Source organism: Lissotriton helveticus, chromosome 6 (genome assembly GCF_964261635.1).
Source record: "Lissotriton helveticus chromosome 6, aLisHel1.1, whole genome shotgun sequence".
Classification (NCBI taxonomy): Eukaryota; Metazoa; Chordata; class Amphibia; order Caudata; family Salamandridae; genus Lissotriton; species Lissotriton helveticus.
In genome coordinates, this window is record NC_136067.1 from 1,360,957,692 (window position 1) to 1,360,979,842 (window position 22,151).

Sequence of the window (22,151 nt, forward strand, 5' to 3'; positions counted from 1 at the left end):
GCCATGTCTGAACTGGGGTGGCCGAGTGAGCTAAAGAATGGTGATGGATTAAACCCAGAACAGTTGACTGGGGGTGAGTGTTTGATTTGCTCAAACGCTCCGTCCATCATCCCCTTTTGTATCGCGGTATCCTTTTTTATACCTTGAAGAACTTTATCAATGTGTGATCCGAAAAGAAGCTGAGGGCATGTCCAACATTTTTGTTTGCACTACTGGTCAGAATGAAGTTGCTTTCAACCAACCCTGGCGTCGTGTAATACAGCTGCGCCAGCTAGTTGGCGAAATGCCGTAGAAACGATATCCATCGCGCAATCTATTATCTCTGATGCAGATTGTTCTCCTTCAAGCAAGACCTTTTTTCTCTCCTCTTTCGGATCATCCGGCAAGTCCGCCAGATATGGAATGATGTCTGCCCAAAACTGTCTGTTATAACGCCCTAACAGTGCCAAGGAATTGGATGCACGCACTGTTAAAGCCGATATTGATGAGAAACGTTTCCCAATGTTATCAAGCTTTCGACCTGCTTTGTCCGGAGGAGCGGCTAGTGGGGCAGAAGGATTTTGTGATTTTCGTTGAGAAGCCTGTGTGATGACAGAGTCTGGTTTGGGATGTCCTGTCAGGCAAGCTGGGGCAGTATCTGGAGCTCTGTATTTCAAGGCAATACTGGGGGCACTGAGGAAGGGTTATGCATTATTTTCACACCCTGATCCCAAATGTATTCTATAATGGGTATAGATCTGACAGATTTCTTAAAAGGTTCCTTAAAATCATATGGGAGGCAATCTTGCTGGTGTGATGGCATAAGTATTTTGAAACATTGCGCTGCTCTTTCCACTATGTTGTGAAATCCCCCAATGTCTTCAGGAGGTGAGTCAGAACTGCGTAGGCACGGGAGAAGCAGGACAGGGTATGACATTCTCGTCACACTCATCATGAGTAGACTGGGAGTCATGAAGTTCACCTTCTTCATGTGGATCCTCCTCCTCATCGTCTGTGGAAGGCGGAGGTAGTGAAATGACAGGCTCCGGCTGTAGATTTAAAGGTGGAAGCTGTGGTCTTGGCGTTGGAGATACAGCTGGAGGTGGAAACTTGGCAGAAGTAGGGAATCTCTGCTTATAGTCCGTAATGAGGAATTGCAGGTCCGAAACCAAAGAAGCTGCTAGGCAAACCATGGGAGGTGGAGGCGGATGGTATTCTTCAGGATAAACCGTCGGATCCTCCTGATCTTGTTCGTCATAATCCAAACTGTCCTAATACTTCACGTTAAGTTCAGATGGGCTTGTCACTGTTCTAAACATACTGCCTTCGTCAGAATCCTCTTCGTCTAAGAGGTGAGATGGAGGCAATGGCTGGACCCTACTAGGAAAAGTCAGGGCCAGTGTCAATGTACGTTTCGTGATTTTGAGATGGACGTACGTACTTTTCAGATTGGAATCCGTCGTCGTTGACGAGTCCGTCAACGGTGTAGTCGTCGACGGTGAAGCGCCGACGGGCACCATGGTCGATGGAGTTCCCGTCGACGGAGCCGTCGTCGACGATGTTGTTGTCATCGACGGAGATCTCGTTGACGGTGTTGCCGTCGTCGACGGAGCTTTCGTCGAAGATGGAGTGGATGTCGACGGGACAGTCTTCGTCGACGAAGCAGTCGTCGACACTGTCATCGGTGATCGTAGCGTCAACGGTTGTTTGGATGTCGACAATGGCTTCTTTATCATCGACGAAACAGACCTACCGGCCGTCGACGATGGAGTCGTCGTTGTAGATAGTGAAGAAGAGGCGACAGAAGTAGAAACAGTCGTTGTCAACGAGGTGACACACAAGGCCGTAGACGTAGATTTCCTCGTCATTGAAGCCACTGTCGATGAGATCGTCGTCGACGGAGTGGAAGAAGGCTTTTTAAAGGTGTGAACAATCTCCTGAGGAGAAACCTTTGATGGTAGAGCCTTGGGATGTACCTCTGAAGACTTTTTAAGAATCTACTTTTGAGGTGGCTGTGACGAAGGGCCTGGAGAAGCCACCCTTGGTCTTTTTTGAGAGGACTTTGAGGATATGGAAGAGCCCTCACTCTCCTCAGAAGACTCTAGTTGGTCTTTGTCTTTGAGCCTCTGCAGCCAAATCAAGAGGCGCCCCTCCCGATCATTGAGGGTCTTTGAAGAAAAGGTACGACATACCTTGCAGTCCTTTAAAGAATGATCTGGGTAAAGGCAGTAGAGACAATCTTTGTGTTGGTCATCCACATGAAGCCTCTTTTTACCACAGGAAGCACAGGGCCTAAAAAGGCCTTTCTTAGGTGTGTCTGCCATGAAGAACTGAAGAACTCTTCTCTAGAGTTTGGTCCTTATTACAAAAGGACACAGATATGTTACTAATGTAAGGCCTTTGGCCTATTACTTGGGACGTAACTTTATTTATGTACCGGGGACTCCCATCCCCATCCCGACGACGGGGAATGATTCAGGCATGTAAATCTATGAAAGATACCCTAATACTGGATAACCGACGCCGCTGACGTCATATGGCGCCGAATGGAGCCACCCCTCCAGATGCGCAGTGGTATTGCTCAGCAAAAGTTTCTGGATCCAGTTTGACACCTGGGAAATTCAAAGGTAAGGAATCTGCAGTTAGAAGTCTCAATCAGATTCTTTTGCCAGTGGCAAATAGCAAAGCCACTGGTTTTCTTTGACTAACGAGGAAGGATAATGACAAATCCAGGTTAGTATCTCTTTTTCATTCTTCCAATATTTGCTGAGGATGAGCACTGATTTTCTCATAGCAAACAACCGTTGTTTGCAAACGTCTTCTAGAATCAAGTATGCTTTTATATACTTACTAATAATTTCCCTGCAAATGTAAAGGAAACACTATTCACATTGGAAGTTATAGCTTGTAAAAATCCTCCTCCAACAAAGGATCGAACTCTCAGATTTCATGATGGAAGGAGCAATAGCTGGCCTTTTCCTGTAATGAAATTATGTTTTCCCTCAGGGCCCACATGACCACCATCAACATGAACATCACACCAGTCTCCTTCACTTACCCTATCAGCATGTACAACTGAAATATGCAAAGCCTCTACCAGTGTGATCCACATTGATCATCAGTGTATATACAGAAACAACTGGGAGTAGAACTCTAGGGCGAATCACTCGTCTTGGGAGATGAGTGAATATCTTTGGTTACACAAATTAAATGCTGTGCTGAGGGTTCAGCCAAGGACACCACAAAGGCCAGCCAGAAAAGGGACACTGTTTCTAGGAATCTCCTACAGAATTCCCTTTGCAGTGATGCCAAGACCAGTATTATACAAAGATAAGAAGGGTGCCAGCAACTTGAAAACTGAGAGGTCGGTGATAGGTGATCATGGGAAGGACAAGAGTAATGCTGGTCATAAAGGCAGTTGGGAAAAAGGCAGGCTGATTCTTTTTGTATATTTCCTCATCTCTAGAGAAGAAGTGATGCAAATACAGCACTAAAAATAAGAGTTACAGAGTGCACATACCTCGAATTGGACCAAGTGCAGCATCCTTTGCTAATGCAGTTACGTCGCTTCCTGAATAGCCTTCTGTCATTCTTATGAAATAAAAAGAAAAAAATGAGATTGTCAAACAACTCAAAATTTTCTGTTTCCATTTACTTACTTTGGTAGCAAACTGAAGAAAAATGGCTTAAAGTTAATGGAACATTAACATTCTATTACATCTTAAACTTTTGTGGAGCCCTAAAATGTTTTTTCCTCATTGTTGCAAGAATGTATTTCAGGAATTCTTGTTGCCTTTTGTCTTAAAGTTTAACAAGAAGAGCAGGATATCTCTCTAACACCATCAGAAATGTATCTCAGCCCACAACCTAGGACTAATGGAAACATGTGGTTCTCTTCCTCTGTTAAACAAATTGTACAATTTATGAATGTTTTCTATCAGAGCCAAAAACAGAAATAAAAAAATCACACAAAGCAAATTAGAATAATCTAGAAGCAAAATCACTATAGTGCAGCCCTTCTGAATAAAAACTATTACCTAGAAGGCACTGACCTCCTAACCATGGTCCTTATTAAAAATCACTGCTTCCTTTGTGGGCAGGGATTTGATCCTTGGACAATAAAGCTGCAGCAAAAATGGAGGGTCCCACAGAAACTACTGCCTCAGACATATTACACCCACAATAAAAATAGTAAGAAGCAGGCCTAAATGTGTGTGGTGTATTCCATCGTAGGGCTGGCAACTTGATACTTATTTGATATAGAAAAATAGCACTCAACGACTGTAGCTTGACATACAGCCTACTCTCCCATGAACATCGGGCAGTACCTACCTGTGGGCGAACATTCAAAATTGTTGGAGGGCCCTGCCTATCGCTGCTCAGCTTGGTGCAGCAGGGTGCATGTATCCTTCGATTTAATTGCAGGCCAATAACTGCTACGCAGTAGTTGCAATAAGTAGCTTGCATATGTTAAACAACTGCATGTCATGGAATTCATAGGGCTCCTAAGATGGCAGGGCAAGAAAACTTTAAAACTATGCTCTATGTTTTCAATGGTTAATGTTTGCTTCTCATCTCTTCATTGGTAGGTATACCCGAAGAGTATATAAGACATGGCTTCCACAGGGACCCATGTTATTTCGCCTCAGTACATTGCGAAAAAGGGACTTTTTAGATTTTATTTTCATTTGAAACGCATTTCAATGAAAAAGCTGTTTGGTTGAAAATATATTAATTGAAAAATAGTACTAATCTTTAGAGATACTTTCTGCTTCTTTTAACGAACTGTATTTTTTTACACAGTTTTGTACTTAGAAAAAAGTAAAGGATCACTCTTAATACCTTATTTGTAGAAATGCTACAACTACACATTGATATAACCAGTCAAAATTAAAAAGTTACTAAACCTTCCTATCCTAACTGCTGCCCTGCCACAGCTTCCCCATGTACATCATGAAAAAAGGTCTAATGCTCAGAGATGAGGGGTCAGAGCCAAAGGTGGGAACCCTAGAGACACAATCTACCAAAGGCTTCTAGATCAGTTGTTCTTAACCTGTTATCCTAATGAGGGGGTCCGTAACTGCTTAGAAAATTCAATATTAAACGATTAATAAAATGGATATAAATAAAGAACATTTTTAAATTTAAAAGCTTCTGTAACTGTGAAAAATGTGAAATTAGTGGCTTGAAATTAAGTTTGTATCCTCAGATTGAATCATGCGAGCAGTACAAGTGCATTAAACAGAGTATAGTATGGACGATAAGTAGCCTCAATTTAATTTAGACAAGCGACAAACTATCCATTAAAATTCTACTTTTTTTAAATAGGTTTATAAGTTTAATAAAATATTTCATTATTTGTTCATTTGTTTGATCAATAATTGTTTCTGTATTTGTTTGTGTATTGCTTTGTGGTTCAGATCATCAAACATTCTTAGCCCAGAGGCCCCGGCTTCCAGTAATGACTTATAGCCCGATGTAGGTCGGTCGGTAACGGCCGAAAATCGGTATTTTCGGCCGTTACCGACCGGTATTTGAGCTTTGGTATGTAGGGACACATATTTTACAGAATCAGTAAATTTACCGATCGGTAAATTTACCGATTCTGTAAAATACCGAATCGGTAGTTATACCTATTCGATATTTTTGATATGTAGGTGGGACTCTTCTGAGTCCCACAACCCTTACCGAATCTGTATTTTACCATCAAATATATTTGATGGTAAAATACCGATTCAGGTGTGCATGCACATGTGTGCATGCACACCTGTGCCATATGACAGGCAGACCTGCCCTTAGGGCAGGTATTCCTGCCACATGGCCCCAAACCTTTTTTGGGGGTGCTAGAGGGTGTCAAAGTGACACCCCCTGCACCCTTGGCAAAATCTGTATTTACCGATTCGGTAAATACCGACCGGTTATGCCCCATTCATTCCTATGGGCTGCAAAGCCCATAGGAATGAATGGAGCATTACCGGTCGGTATTTACCGAATCGGTAAATACAGATATTTACCGATTCGGTAAATGGAACATCTGGATGTTTCTACATACCCCCCCTTCTTATTTACCGATTCTTAATTACCGAATCTGTATGATTCGGTAATTAAAAATCGGTAATTGATTCCTACCTACATCTGGCCCATAGTGAGAGTCCCTGGATCCCAATAATGATACAGTAGGTGTCCCCAGATTCCAGTAATGATATAAGTCAAATAGTTAAGAACCACTACTCTAGATTGTATCTCATTTAAAAAAATGTTTTTTTATTTCTGTTTATTGATTTTTAAACATACAAAACAAAGAAGAAGTAAAAACATACATGAGTTTGGAGCCGCGAGTCGTTAAAGCAGCGTTTGTAACAATGAACATTTACAGTACATAGCAGTTCAATATCATGAGTAGCATCATCAGTTGGTCCTTGGGATGAGCACATTGTAAGATGGTTGGGGGTAATGTCAAAGAATGAGTGTGTGTAGTAAAGGAGGCGTAGCACAACATATGATACAGAAATGCATGATGTAAACATCTGATGATATGGGGCATAATGACAGCGGGCCGTGATGGACTATGTTATTGGGTAGAGCATAAAAGTATGTATGGAGCTATTGAACTTAATCTGAAGCCAGCCAATGGTGAATGTAATGCAGGGCTGGACCCCACACTCTCAAACGTCAGTACAATTGCGGGTAATATCTCCCTCTGGGCTGTCGTCTCTATCCACCTGGGCTAGTAGGTAGCTAACCAGAGGGCCCCAAATGTCTTTAGGTTGACTCGAAATCGGAAGCAGCTCAGTGAAAGTTACGTGTTGCTCCTGACAATAAGTCATATCCGCTAGCCATTCTTTAAATTTAGGGGCTCTGCCCCGACTCCAGCGGCATGCCACTCGTCGTTTTGCCAAGAGCAGTGCAATATCTAAGAATTTCCTGCAGGTCTTAGGGATATATGGTGTGTGTCCAAGGATCATTAGTAATGGGTCAGTAGGTATGGATTCTCCAGTCATTGATTCGAGGGCGTCATGTACCTGCTGCCAGTAGAGGCGAATAGGAGGGCATTCCCAAGCAAGATGTAGGAAACTTGCATGTTCCGCGCGGCAACGCTCGCATCTGTCGTTATCAGTCAGTCGGAACCTATATTTTTTAACCGGGGTGTAGTATAATCGCTGCAAGAATTTGTAGTGTATTATCTTGAGTCTACTACTGGCTGATATTAGGGCTGTGAGGTTGCAGCAATATAACTACTGTTCATCGGTGAATTCAATTGCTAGGTCAGAAGCCCAGTGTGACCGAGCCCTGGCTTCAGGTACCGGACCGCTCGCCCGGAGATGACGATACATGCCAGATACTAAATGTGAACCATCCTGTGAACTCAGCATAAATTGAAGTGGAGACAGGACTTCAGGTTCATTGGGAAACTCAGGCAGGATGTATTTCATCCCCTGGCGCAGTCGCGCTCGCTCGACGATGAATTGAGGTGAGAAGGCATCCTCTCCTACCGATCCCCTGAGGAGTTTCTCCACGTACAGTTCCATCTTCCACGTACAGTTCCATCTTGCCCGTGTCTGTGGACTCCGGAACGCCCGTGACGCGTATGTTGTTGCGTCGGCTACGGGCTTCCAAGTCCTCATTCTTAGCTGCTATGATTCGTAGTAGATTATCCATGCGGGCAAGTTGAGATGTATGGGATGCGGTGACGTCATCATTGTCTGAGATCCGTTGTTCCGTTCTCGTGATCCTCTCCTCATGCTGATATACTTTATGTACTAGAGCATCCATCCTGGAGGACATTCTGTCCACTTTCTCCACCACAGTGGCAAAGCCCTGCCGCATCTCCTGAAGCAGGCGGTGCATGTCCAGTTCTTTAGAGGGAGATGTTGTGGCAGTAAGGTTCGCGTCGCTAGGCCCCGGCTCGGCGGGAACCGTCCTCGTTCCCCTTTTTGCGCCCTCAAAGTTTATTTTCGATTGGCGGTTTTCGGGGCGCACCATCGTGCTTTTGCGCCTCCTACCGCCACAGGATCCACTGATGCAATTGTGAGTGTCTCTAATACGCTGAGTAAGGCGCCGTGAGAACAGCAGGCCCCCACCGAGCAGGGCGTCCCCACCACGCCACGTTCAGTGTCCCTTTATGCTGATAAATCCCCTCAATTCAAGAAGAAATTGCACAGCGGGGTGTCCAACCAAGTCGCAAGTGCCAGGAAAGCGATATTGAGCAGGGGCTACTCACAGATTGTTGTCAATAGCAACCGGAGTCCAGCGGCAACCGGTGCAGGCTCTTCCCGGGCAGCGTGCAACCAGAAGTGCTATGTGTAACTGCCACCACCGATCAGATGAGCGAGGTATGCGGCTGAAGATGCCGGTGACACCATGTATTATTTCCTACGGAAGGCTCCGTCACCTCAGCAGCGCTGATGTGCGGTCGGTCAAGCCATCGTCCCGGACCGCAAAGTTATAGCAGTGCACCAGGGCAGAGCAGTGCCCAGAGTTCCACAGCAGGCTGTAGGTAGTTGCGCTGTCCCCTCGGCGCCCCCACCTGCCAGACACCAGTAGGTCTCAATATAGTTCCAGGGGTACGAGGATTTCGTACGCACCTCTAGTGCAGCGCTCGTCTCAGCAGGGCAAAGGGTACAGCGTTCTCCACCGCGCACGCCGCCCGGCAAGGCTGAGGCGTGCTCCCCGGCAGGGCTCCACCACACGGCCACAAGCAGCGGGCAGCACACTCCGCCCCCCCTTGGTCGGCTGCAATGGTGATCCCGCTGCCCCCAGCAGGTTTCCGCTATTCCGTGCAGTCAATGTGGGTCGGGGCAGCGGTGGCGATGCCTCACGCAAATGTCACTACACGCATAAAATCCCACGGGGATCAGAAGCACCCCATTCGGCTAGCTCCGTCGTTTCCACCAGGTGTATGGCCGCAGTTAGAGGCAAGCGACCGTGAAGAGCAGGCAGTGTGGGGGGTTGTAAGGCGTCTCTAACATGTAGGGCCCGGGGCCGATCGCCGGGCCGAGAGCCGAGGACACACCAGGCGCTGCAGTCGGACTCACGTACAGGGCCTACCGCCTCGTGGTAAGCACCGGCCTCGCGTGCCGGCCAGTAGCCAATCCCCTCGCCTCGCTAGTTCCGAGGGTGCTGCTGGCAAACTTTGTAGGGCTGGATTCTCGGTCCCAGTCACCGCCAGCGTTCTGAGAATTGGATCGATCGTGAAGGGTCTCACCCGGCGTCGATTAAGCAGCTTTAGAGGGAAATCACCCTCCAGTAGTGTAGGATAATTAGAGGATTACTGTTCCAAGGAACGGGAGCCACACAGCTAGGCGGCCATTCCATGTGCGCGCCCTCTAGCGCACTTAGATTGTATCTCATTTTGAAAGCATTTCCACATATTTAAGAAAACAAGAAAGTGATGGATGGAAGTTTCGAACTCATATCAGCCACTGCCAACTACTAGGGCAGCATCCCAGTCAATCGTTTTTTTTTTACCCTGGCACCTCAGATTAGACAATGCCATAAGCCAATCCACTTTGATCCTGCTTCGGTGGGTTCTGGATCCCTGAGCCAGAACCCTCCCTTGCCCTGTCCTTCAAAGCATCCCAGACTAAATTAAACGTAGGAGTTGTTTATATTCCAATGGGCTGTGATGGAATAAAAAAAATACAAGACAACAGCCCACACACTACGCCCTTTCAAGCTGCCTCACCTTCTAGTGCCTGTGTGCTCGACAACACTGCTTGTCCCACAGGCTGGAAATTATTTGTATCCAGTTTCTTTACAGAAACCCTATTCCTTTTGATAGAATTTCCCAAAAACATTTTATACTGAACATCCCACTTTTTTCAAAGATATTAAAAATCATCTTTCGTTTGGAAGAACCAAATTGCATTGGGCCTAAAATTCCAATTAATACCACTTTATTAGCGAAATGTCAAGGTAGTTTCAAAAGGTTGCCTAAACTTCACATGCAAATTCATACATTTGTTCAATTAATAGTACTTACCTAGCCAGCTGGGCTAATTCTTTTTGTGTCAGTGGGCTGCCTTGTTTGCTTAAAAGGTTTTTGATAAGCAACAATCTTGTCTGAGAAAGAAAAAAACAAATCTAGATGAAGTTCCAATTTTTATTTCATAATGTCTACAACGCACTACTTTCCTTAGTTATCACACAAGTCTGGTCACAATGCAAGACGCAAGGGGGTGATACGGTCTAAGAACACATGCCCTTCCAGTTGCCAATGAACATTAATAAGGAAATGAAACAGTAGCTTACTTTTAATAACAGTTCTCCAACTTTGGTATCTTTCATAGATTTACACTCTTGCGTATTCCCCCATCACCATACTCTCAATCCGTGGTGGTATTTAGTTAAAAAGCAATGGTCAACACTAATTTAACACTGCATTATATGAAGCCCAACAATGCCGCTGTTGACCCACACTAGAGCCAATGAGATGCAAGGCTCAGCACTTTACTCACCCTAAAGGCTTATAAAGCTGAGAATTTATGTCTATACTTCCTTGGTCTGCTGAGAGAGACAAACTCTAGTTTTTCAGCAGCCTGCATCCTTGATCATTGGCTGGCAGTGGGGGAATTGGACCAAACAAGATTAGTATACCGGCTTTCATTTCCCAAAATTCTCATAACCAGTGTTGCCCAATCCATACGGTGCCACTGGGAGGACTGTTCACAAATGTTCTTCATTGAAAGTCAGGGAATCAAGGGAATGGTAGGAAAGGTGGAAGCAACGTTCTGTACATGCAAATTGAAAACATGTTCTCATTAAAGCAAAGACAAACTCAATCTGCCTGCAAAATGTTGTCACTTTGCATTCTGGGATGTGGCACACAGATCCCAATCCAGGATACCCAAACAATAGAAAACGTAAGCTAGCAGTCTGCCGTCAAAACCATACTCGTAACACACTCCTGTCTGCAAAGTGCATCTGTGTATTGTCATACACATCCATGCTTGAGTGCAGAATGCCCCGTGCCAACCAAGCTGGGCTTACACTGTCAAAAGGGGGGGGTTTGCCACTAGTCTTGCAAATGTAAAACAGACATCATGTTGTCTGTTAGCCTAGCTCTCAGCCTTCGAAGAGTAGAAGAAAAGCCAGTAGAGCATGAAGAGCCAATCGCAACAGTGTCGAGCTACAGGGCATTTAAGTAAAAAGCAGTTTGTTCCTTCCTACGACCAGTGACAGTCAAAACTTATTGAAGGTAACCAGTCCACTCTTTGATGGATGCATCTTTGGTAAGGTAGTGCTGTGTGTCTTGTTGATGTAGTGGTTGTTCTTTGAACAGATAGTGTTTCACTTCCCATCACTGGCGTGCTTTCCAAATTCCCCGTGTAATCCTTATGAGGATGCTGCAACTTCTGGGATGTCTAGCTCCTTTTGCAGGAAGCACATGTGGATCCGAGAGTTGAGAAGAGTAGATGACATTTATCCCAGAAGGGCTTTATACTGGGACACTCTACCATTCTTGCGCTTGGAAGATCTTCGCAAGCTGTACAAGTTTGCTTCCCCTTTCCTGGGTAGGAAACACTATTGCTTATGTCAATATGCCAACAGCCCCCAAAAAAATCATCTTTTGGGCAGGGGCAAGACTTGCTTTGCTTAAGGTGAGGAACAGACTTAGGAACTGTACATGTTCAATACAATAAACTTAATGGATCGATAATGTTCTCAGGAGACTCATCTAGCTTTGGGTGTAGGATTCCCCAACCAATGAAGGTGTGCCATTACTGGAGTGATGCATTTTGTAAATATTCATGGTGCTGGTTTGAGATTGAAGGTTTGAGCTCTGGGTGGATTGAGTTGGCCACTGATCATAAACCGAAAGTATTGGCGTTATTTCTCTTGCACTAGGCTATAGTGTCCTTGTAGATTTATGGCAGCGATAATGTATTTTTAATTGACCGTTGGAAGAATGACTGCAGTGCTAGTATTTGGGACCCCTGCTTTCTTCAGTATTTGTTCAACCCTTGCAGGCCAATTAATCAAAGCCTGCCACACATTTTCCCATGCAAGAGTCCCTGGCATCTTAGTGTATTTGGTACCAGTTCTTTAACCAGTTTTAATGGAAGTCTGAGAATTTCTTCCAGCAGGGCATGACACTGCATACATTTCTGTTACTGTTCATTCTTTGGAGAAGTCTGGGGCAGTTCTGCCAAAGACCAACGACTGGCAGTACTGGATACTGACTAAGGCGCAGTTGTCTATAGTTATGCCCTGCGAAGATGGCAAATGCAGCTGAATCCTAACGCCTATAGTCTGACTATCGACTGACATTCAAGGAACGGTCATGCACGCTAGATGCAGAACAACTTCGGCACTTCTCTGCTGACCAAGGATGGCTTGCCCCCCCAAGGCGGAGATGCGTTGATTGTGAAAGCGTGGATCTCGCTCACCCTCCTGGCAGAAGTAAGGGCCAGAAGAAGGGCGACTTTCCATATGAGGTATTTCAAATCAACTTTCTGAAGGGGTTCAAAAGGCCTTTTCATGAGCTGTGCGAGAACTACATTTAAGTTCCATTCCGGGGGAGGAGGCCGCACTGGTGGGAAAACAGAGAATAGTCCTTTAATGAATTGTTAGACCAGACTTGATGCATACAGAGAAGTCGCCTCACATTGGGTGGGTGTATAACCGGATGTCATTGGAATACACCTTCTTTGTTAAAATAACCACGGAAGCAGCAGACGAAGGAGGAAGCACGAGCGTGCAAGGGGCTCATTGGGACCCCACCATACCCTTCTGTCTTAAGCTGGCTCATGAGGCATTGATTCCTCCATTGATAAGCATACTACATTATTAGTGTGGTAGCATAAATGTGTTGTAATTATTAATTGTAGTTACACACATAGTCAATTCTTTTTTCACTTTTTTGTATATACACTTTTTCTACCTCTGTGGAGAAAACACTAGTGAGTGACAGGGGGATCTTCCCCTAGGTCCTGACGAAGAGGCCCTGTGCCTCGAAACATGTTGACCCACATAGGAGAGAGAGCCCATTAATCTGCTCTATCTCTCCGCTTCACTTTTCTTTTAATAATACCAGCCAGTGTTTATTAAAATTTTCTTTTTCCACTAGGCCAGGTATTTTTTAACGACTCACAATTATATCACTCCTGACCCCACTGACACTCACTCCCAACACATAGCACCTCCACCTAAAGGTGCTCCGGCGTATCCGCCTGTCGCAGCACTGCCCCGCCCCGCAGCGGGACGGGAAGACCCCGATGATGAAGCATGACACCAAGGGCCCTTTTGGTGTGTGAGGGGTATTTTAACAAAGAAGGTGTATTCCAATGACATCCGGGTATACACCCACCCAATGTGAGGTGGCCCTTGTTTGATTAATCTGAATCCCTGATAAGAGGAGGACGTGCCCACCTCGGTGCCCAGCGGCACCACCTCTTCACTCCCCCTTTTTGATTTCCTTAGCATACAGAGAAGTGCCAGACGAAGCTCTTCTGTAGCGAGAGATGGAGGCTAGATGCACTCTGACAGAAGGGAAAGCTAAACCTGATTTTGCCAAAGAGAGAAGATATGGTAAAATCTGTTGCAGGGATATCTGAAATGAATGTAGATTATTTCGATGGCACCAAACACAGAATCTGTTTCACTTTAGCTTGTATGTCTTATTGGTGCTTTCCGCTCTGGATTTTGAGAGAATGTCTCTACACTCCATAGAAATACTCATGTCCTTGAATAACATGAATTCAGGAGCCAGGCATGCAAATGTAGAGATTCCGGATTCGGATGATGTACTTGACCATTGTCCCTGGACAGAAGAGGGGGAGACAGCTGCAGACGAATAGGTCTTGTTTCTCAGAGGAGAAGGAGTGCTGGGAACCAATGCTGCCTGGGCCAACTGGGTGTGATGAGAATCAGGCGACCAACCTTCAGCTTCATTTTGGTCAGTACTCTGGGAATCAATGGGGTGGGGGAAAAGCGTAGGCATAAATCCCTAACAATCGCATCGAATGGGCATTGCCCTGAGATCCCGGGAGATGGTATCTGCTGGCATAAAACCAGAATTTGGTATTGGTGTTTGTGGCAAACAGGTCCACAGCTGGTTTCCCCCATAGAGCAAACACTCTCTTCAACTGAAATTGATTAAGTTCCCATTCGTGGCAATTGTCTGTCGCTCTGCTGAGAGCATCCGCCAGCGTGTTGTGTAGACCTGGAACATGCTCGGCTTAGAGAGAGATTCCTTGTTCTGTCGCCCAATCCCACAGTTCCTGCACTTCAGTAGAAAGCGTGAGAGACCTTGTTCCTCCCTGTTTGTTTATGTAAAACATACTGGTCGTGTTGTCCATACGGACTAGTACAGAAGTTCCTGCTATCCTTGGAAGTAAAGTCTGTAAGGAGAGGAATATGGCCTTTAACTCCAGGCTGTTGATATGGCTTTGCTTTTGGGCATTGGACCATTTGTCCTTGAATATGAAGGTCCTGCAGAGGCCTCATCAGCCGTCCATGGAAGCATCTGTTGTCAGGATGAAATCTGGTATTTCCTGTAGGAAAGTCAATCCTTTTGAGAGGTTTGGAGTATGAAACCACCATTTCATTGCCGTCTTCATAACTGGGGTAATGCGAATGATGTATTTGAAATATCTTGCTGTTTGAAGCCATTGTTTCTGCAAACTGCATATTTATATGTGATCTCATTGCAATGGTTTTAATTAATTGTGCAATAAAATTATCTATCTACCATCCTGAAAGTTTGTTTTCTTAGGAATCTGTTTAACTTTCTGAGATCCGAAATCGGTCTCCATTCCCCTGACTTCTTCAGGATCAATGAGAAACGGGAATAGAAACCTTGCCCTCTCTGCAGAGAGGGAACTTTCTCTATGGCTCCTTTCGCAAGCATAATTTTATTTCCTTCTGCACTAAGTGAAGACGAGGTGGAGGGGCTCCCATGAGTGGTGTAGATGGAGGTTTTTGTATGAATGCCAGCGTTTGACTGCAGGCAATATAGTACCCAACGGTCCGATGTTATGCTCTCCCAATGTTGGAGAGAACTGGATATCTTCGCACCTACAGGAGGGGAAATTGAAGGGGAGGCTGGCACCCCGACAAAATCATTGTCTTTTTCCGTTGTCTCTGCTTTGGGTCGATGTACTCTTTCGGCCCCCTTGGCGAGATAAACCAGCCGTAGTTGGTTGACGGTAGGCAGCAGGTTGGTAGGATTGCCTATATTGTGTCTGGTAGGGTTGGTATTGCTGTGTTCTTTGGTAGTTCCCTCTGTAAGTGGGAAAACCAGGTCCCTTAGCTTCTCTGAAAGGAATCTTCCTGTATTGAACGGAACCTAAAGACTGGGCAGTATATGTATCCTTGTTTATAGAGAAGCGCTTCATCTATGTGTTTGCCGATTAAGGCCTCTCCATCATATGCCATATCCAGAATTTCGTTTGGACCTCTGGTCTAAATGTGGTTGCCTTCAACCATACCGGTCGACATAATACAGCCGCCCCTGCCAGTTGACGGAAACTCGTATTGAATATGTCCATAGTACAATCGATGGTTTCAGAGGCTGCTCGCTCTCCTTCTATGAGGATCTTTCCGGCTTCCTGTCTTCCGGAATAAGATCTAGTAGGGAAGCAAAATCAGACCACATTTGTCTGCCGTAACGACCGATGATAGCCAAAGCGTTGGCTGCTTTGATAGTGGTCGCATCCATGGTGGAGAAACGCTTTCCAATAAAGTCAAGTTTATGCCCTTCCTGGTCAGGAGGAGTGGAGATCGGTGTGGGCAGGTTTTGAGACCTCCTTTGTGCTGCCTGTGAGATTACCAAATCCGGTTTCGGACGTCCAGTCAAACAAGAAGGGTAAATTTATGGAGCTCTGTATTTTTTCTCTGGTGGTATTGTTGCCGGGTTTGACATTATGGTTACACCCTCTTGCCAAATGTAGTCAATGATAGGTATTGTGCACATTGACTATCTGGCTTCCTCTTTAAAGTCATACAGGAAGCAGTCTGTATGCTTAACTTCCCTGAGGATGATGATGATAAATTTCTAAAGCACAACTAATAACCTGGGGTGTCTAGGCGCTGCCTTTGATAGGTAAATTCAGGTGAAATACTAAACAATTGGATTTTATTGGAAGCTCTCTCCATCAAGTTGTGGAAACCACCTATATCTTCTGGTGGAGGATCCGCTGGATGATGGGATGGAGGTGATGGAGAAGGAATAATATAATCCTCCCAGGGATCAGCAGTTGGATCTGGGATCGCTCCCTCTTCACGTTTTTCATCTGAAGAGGAATGGTCAACATAATCAGCCTCCTGTGGAACTGTAGGTGTCACTGGTGAATTGCGCTTCTCAGTTATCTGCCCCAGTAATTCTTTGGGAACCTCTTGAGGTGGAAATCTTTGCTTGTAATCTGCAAGCATAGTTTGCAGATCTTGAATCAAGGTTGGAGGCAGAGGAGCCATTTGTCTATGACGAGGTTCTTGGTACTCATAATGATGATGGCGCGGCGGTCAGGTATGGCTGGTAGTACTGCTGGCCTTCGTACTCATCATTATCAAAGCCCTGGCATTTTCCATGTACCTCTGATGGACTGTGCGCTGCTCCATGAATTTCATCCTCGTCTTCTTCATTCTCTTCAGATTCCTGAAAGTCCAACAAATGCGATGGAGGTAATGGAGAGATTTTGCTATAGGCTGACCTATCCGGATGAAAACAACTTTTTGGTCACTCTAATCATCGTCGACGGTGGCGTTGATGGGCTTCCAGTAACAGTCGCTGAAAAACCTGTTGTCAACGGTATAATAGTCATCAGGATCATCGTCGATGGGGTCGTCGACTGTGCGGAAATCGATGGTCCTGTCATCGACGAATCCTTTGTCGAAGGTGTCGTCGTCAGTGACCGACTTGGCGTCGATAAAGACGTTGACAGTATCTTAGACGGTTTTAATTAAATTCTCACCGTTTGCGAAGGCAGAGCAGCCGTCGACAATGGTAGCGTCGGCGATATCTTCGTCGACTGTATAGGTCCAGAGATGGCCATGGTCATCGTTGTTACTGATGTATTCGGGGCTGGCTACGGGATTGTAAAACTTGCTGTCGTCGATGACCCAGTGGTTGTTATCGACTGGGATTTTTCCATCCTGCCATTACCAGGATCAGGGTGAAGACGCTCTGTGTTTCCTTTTCTCTTTCCTCAAAGGGGTAGAAGAAAAAGAGGTTGAAGTATCAGAGGAGACTTTAGATAGCTTCTCTTACTTGAACCCTTGCTTTCTGGAGAGGGTTTAAAGTGTTTTCTGCCCTCTGCAGAGCCTTTTTCCTAAGACCTGGATCTTTTGCGAGATCTGGTTGATCCATCATTGTCCTCATCAGACGACTTGTGATGCTTGGTGGATTGTAACCACAGAAGCAACCTTCCTTCTATGTCTCTCAAGGACTTGGAAGAGAAAGTGCAACAGATTTTGCACTGCTTTACCTCATGGTCTGGCTGGAGGCAATAGATGCAGTCCTTGTGAGGATCATCAACGAACCCTTTTCTTGCCACAGGTCTTGCAGGGCTTATATAGTCCTATCTTATCAGACATAATGAACAGAATTTAGAAGAAAAAAACTGAAAGGTATAGAAAACTGAGCAGAACTCGGGGAGACTCCCTTCACACACGACGTGTGGTGAAAATCTGAGGGAAACTGCCTCCACTGGAAAGGTTCTAGAGGGTGCTAACAGCTGGTTGGCTGCATTCAGCTTTTGGTCCTTTTTTGAAAAAGGACATAGATAGGCTATATATGAGTGGCTCAGGGCCATTTTGGCCTATGGCATTTCTAGAATACTGCTTGTTTATTGTACTGTGGGACTCCCATCTCGACGATGGGGAATGATTCAGGCATGTGAATATATGAAAGATACCCCAATACTGGATATCCTCTAATAAGCAATTCTTTCCAGCTGTAACAAAATGAAAGACAATATTTTCCTTTCTGAAATGTTTTGAGGTTTTATGGAGGTGTGATATTTGTAAACTAGGAGGAGGGAGATGGGGTTAGATTAATGTCCCTAACAAATTACAAAATGGGCTGGTAGCTATAAAATAGCACGTAGCATTATGAACATGCAGTGCTCAGCTCTCTGTGAAGACTCTGGTACACTGGGCCTTACTAGGAGCGCTAAATTTGAGCCAGTGGTTTCCAGCGCTTTTCATGAGCACCAGTTTAGGACACATTCATTTACGAGGAAATTAAGTTCCCAGAATCACAGGATGTTGGGCCCAGCTCCGAATTCAACAGCTTTGGACATTCATGCCACATCCTCTCCCCACTTTGGTGGTTAGCAGTGGTTCTGTTTTAAGCGGCGCTAACAGGAGAAATGGGCAGGTGCAAGTTGCCTCCTGACGAGAGCCCAGGCATGTACTTTTCTTTTTAACAAATAAACATATGCCTACTAGTCACATTGGTACATCTGGTGCTGGACTGGGCTCTGTTGCTTTGTGTGTCTCGACAAATGATCATGAAGACCAATTGAAAGCAGGCCTTTGGCCTTTATATTTTTGAAACTATCTGCTTGTTTTTTTTTTACTATTATTGCTCCCTTCTGATGGGAGTCTGTATTCCCTCCAGTCTGGTCCTTAGGAAGTTGCTGCAGCCCTCACCTAGCCAAGCAAAGGCTCTCTCGGGGCTCAGTGCACAACTGCTGTTCGACTGCCACAATAGGGGTAAATAAGCCACTGCCTGGTCACAGGGGCATGTCGCACGCCCCAAACCACGTCTGGAAACTGCTGAGTCTAGACTGTATAATGCTAATCAACATGACCACGAGCTGTGCTCAGAGCCGCCCTTAGCTTAATTGTGAGTGATTATCATTCCCACACAGGACGCCGAACAGATGATATGTGAAAATTCACTGAATAAAAGGAAACGAGACCGAGGCACGCCAGTGTATTCTGATAGTGCTCACTGCCAGCACAGCTCACTATAGCTCCTTGTAGAGTGACAGTGTGCCTCAAGGGTGGTACCAGGGGGCTATAATATGTGTGACTAAAGCATTTTAGTGAGGTGAAGTGGACACCAGCACTAAAATGTGTTAGTCTAACACTTGATGCGAGGTACTTGGAAAGGGGGAATCACAATGGGTCACCCACCAGGGGTGGTGCATAGGCGGGGGCATGAGCAAGCAGCGCTGGGAGTTGCAGACCGGTGTCGATGTCGCCGTGTGCTTGGGGGAACAAAGCACGTGTCCCATGAACGCCTAGAAGTAGTGGTTGTGTAGGCTGGTGGGTTGTGTGCCGGGGGAATGGTGCGGCTGCACTACTCAAGGCAGGAGGCCAGACCGTGTTCGTGCATGTGTTGGATGAAGTGTGTGATGGGGTGACATGGTTCACGGGGGGATGTGCATCATTTTGGTTTCAACCTGAATCAAGAAGGTGTCTCAGCATTTGCCACCAGTGCTTGTGCCTCACCACCCGCATTCGAAGTAGCCGCAGGGTGTTGGCCTCTTCCATGCGTCCACGTCAGTGGTGTGGGCAGCCTGCGCTGGAGGTCTGGAGAGCAGGAGCCTTCCACGCCATGTCTACTATCAGCCTTTTGTATATTCACAAAGGCGAGATCTATGAACCTGTGGAGATGTGTATCGCCTGCCGTGCGGGTGTGTAGCTCTCCAATAAGCAGGACTCAGGCGAGGGAGCATGGGCGTGTGATCGCCTGTCATACAGGCTGTAGCGTTGGGCAGTCCCACACCATGTGGTAGAAGCCAGAGTCCGACTGTTTGCAGTCCAAAGACTTTTTTAGACTATTTTGCCCAAGCCGTTGCATATTAAGGCACAAAAGATGTCAACTAATAGTAACTCCATATTAAAAATGTAATACAACTCAGGGCAATGACTCTCACTAATACTACAATTAATTTTTTTTCACTGACTGAACACAAAAACACAGGAAACCTGTTTAACAATTCAACCACATTAGTTTCTTCTATTAGTTACTATGTGTATCCAGAAGAGAATGAAAACAAGGTGATGATGCCATCTACTGGACAAAAATAATAAAGTGTATAGAACATTTAACCCTACTGTTTCATTTCAACCTCCCCAGTCTTTCATTAATCCCAATGCCTTCTATTTACTGATCCAATGTGTTGGAAAGTAATTTCACTTTTCAAAGCTCTAAAGTAAGACATTATCGCACTTGAATAAATAAAGCGTTCAAATTGTTTTGTGAATACGCCGTTTCCAATGTATCTTATTTGTTTTACGAAAAATACCGACAGTCCACAATCTTTAATACTAATTTTATTCGACCCAGGCTCAACTAGTAATCCATTTCAATTCTTGTTGCCATAAACAAAGTTCCACATCAATCGTTCTTATGATGGGTAATGCTGTGTGAATTACATAGAATGTTCTGCATTATTTGTTTTTAGATGTCTCACTGTGTCGAATGTCTATTCTTTTGTCACAAGGACATCACAAAGCTGACAAAAGTAAGCAATTAATAAAACATCTGCTAATTATTTTTACCTTTTCTATCCTCATTATTAAAGCTTTTAGTTGTGTTCTTTCATGTGGCAATTTTGCAATGACCACGTGAACTGAATCCTTGAGATAACCAGCAAAGCTATGTCCTTAGCTGTTTTAACGGGGCCTCAGAAGAACTTGAACCTACGACATCAATTAAGTTTGGGAATATTGTAAACAAATAATGGCCTCAGTTTTTCCCATTTTCCACAAGAACTGCTGAAACGAGGCAATAGATAACAAGTCAAGTGTTTTGCTGCACAACATTCTCTCTTTTCGACCCACCCTTCTCTCAATCGAACCCCTTTCCCCCCCACCAAAATGCAGTGCAATCTAACACTATTGTTCCGACTTTCCTGAAGACACATTCCTGAATGGGCAGCTTGTTACAAATTATATTCTAATTACACAATAGATTATATTCTAATTAGACGATATCCAAGGATGGAAAATAATTTGACAATGAAAGACACCGTTGCTACTTTATTGGGTAAAGGAGCACACAAATTGTTTATACTTATCAAGGTGCCCCACTCCCATGTAGTTGGGAATGATGATGAATATAATGAAGGTATTGATCACCTTAACAACAAATTACTTACTTTCAGTAACGCCTTATCTGGTAGAGACTCCATTCAGCCGCATATTTCTTACTTTAGAATTATCCGCAGGCATCAGACTGGATCTAGAAATTTTTCATGAGCAGTACCTCTGCGTGCCAGCAGGCGGTGTTGTTCACCTCCATGTGTTATCGTCCAGCTCCACCTGGCGTCTTCGTCTGCACCTGAAGAGACAAGGGTGGTGCCTATAAAAACGCCACCCCAGCGTGTTGACGTCAGTTTCTTTTTGCAACTTTCCACAACAGGAGAGCGGAGTTACAGAGTACACTGACCACTGGTGTGGAAAACTAGGGCCCTGAAAGGGGAACAGCCCTGCCACTAGAAATCTGTTCGCTGAGTGTAGAGGATAGGTAAGGAATCTATAGCCACATAAGAGTCTCTACCAGATAAGGCTTTACCGAAGGTAAGTAATTTGTTTATCTGATAGAAACTTCTAGCCGCAGATTCCTTACCTTTGAATAAATACCCAGGCAATACCGCACTGGAAGTAGGTCTGCAAAATTGTTTCCCACTAGAAAGTACTGCAGGACCGAATGAACATAGTGCCCGTCCTGATGGACCTGACTGTTCAGGCCGTAATGCTTTGTAAACATGTGTAGAGAAGCCCACATTGATGCTTGGCAGATATCCAGGACTGGAACTCAGCTTGCAGTGGTCGCAGCCGTGGCTCTGGTGGAATGAGCACGCAAGCCCTCAGGGTTGCTTCTTGGGCAATGCATAATAGATCTTTTTTTTCTTGTTTCACAATTATTTATTGAAGGATTGAAAGAAAGCTGGCGGTAAGAAAATGGGGTGGAGAGCGTGATACATGAAGCAATAAAACAGTGCAAGACAGGTGCATCACGTGGTACAGAGCATGTGGCAGCCCATCAAATCCAGCATGCACAGAGGCTCAATGGGGACAATGTCAGCATAACAGATCATAAAGCAGAGCACGAGCCATCTTGAGATGGTCCGTTTCCACATGGCTTTTCTCTTCTTCGCTCTGACATACCTCATGAAGAGTTGGTCGTGCACCCAGACCTCTTTTGTGCGGTCAAGCTATAATGACAATGCACTTTCTGGGTCCAGCTGGTGAAATTGCTCCTCATGCTTAGA

General features: G+C 45.1%; 1 protein-coding gene across 4 annotated transcripts in view; it reads right to left on the reverse strand.

Annotated features, from left to right (window-relative positions):
* The window catches only part of SPAST (spastin), a 589,145-nt gene that overhangs the window by 23,770 nt on the left and 543,224 nt on the right, over nt 1-22,151 (reverse strand). For all 4 annotated transcript variants that reach the window (XM_078649093.1, XM_078649092.1, XM_078649091.1 and 1 more), the window contains 2 exons: nt 9,962-10,041; nt 3,500-3,570 (listed from right to left, as the gene is read on the reverse strand). In XM_078649093.1, the coding sequence (XP_078505219.1) occupies nt 3,500-3,570; nt 9,962-10,041 (151 nt within the window). The remainder of the gene's footprint in view (nt 1-3,499; nt 3,571-9,961; nt 10,042-22,151) is intronic.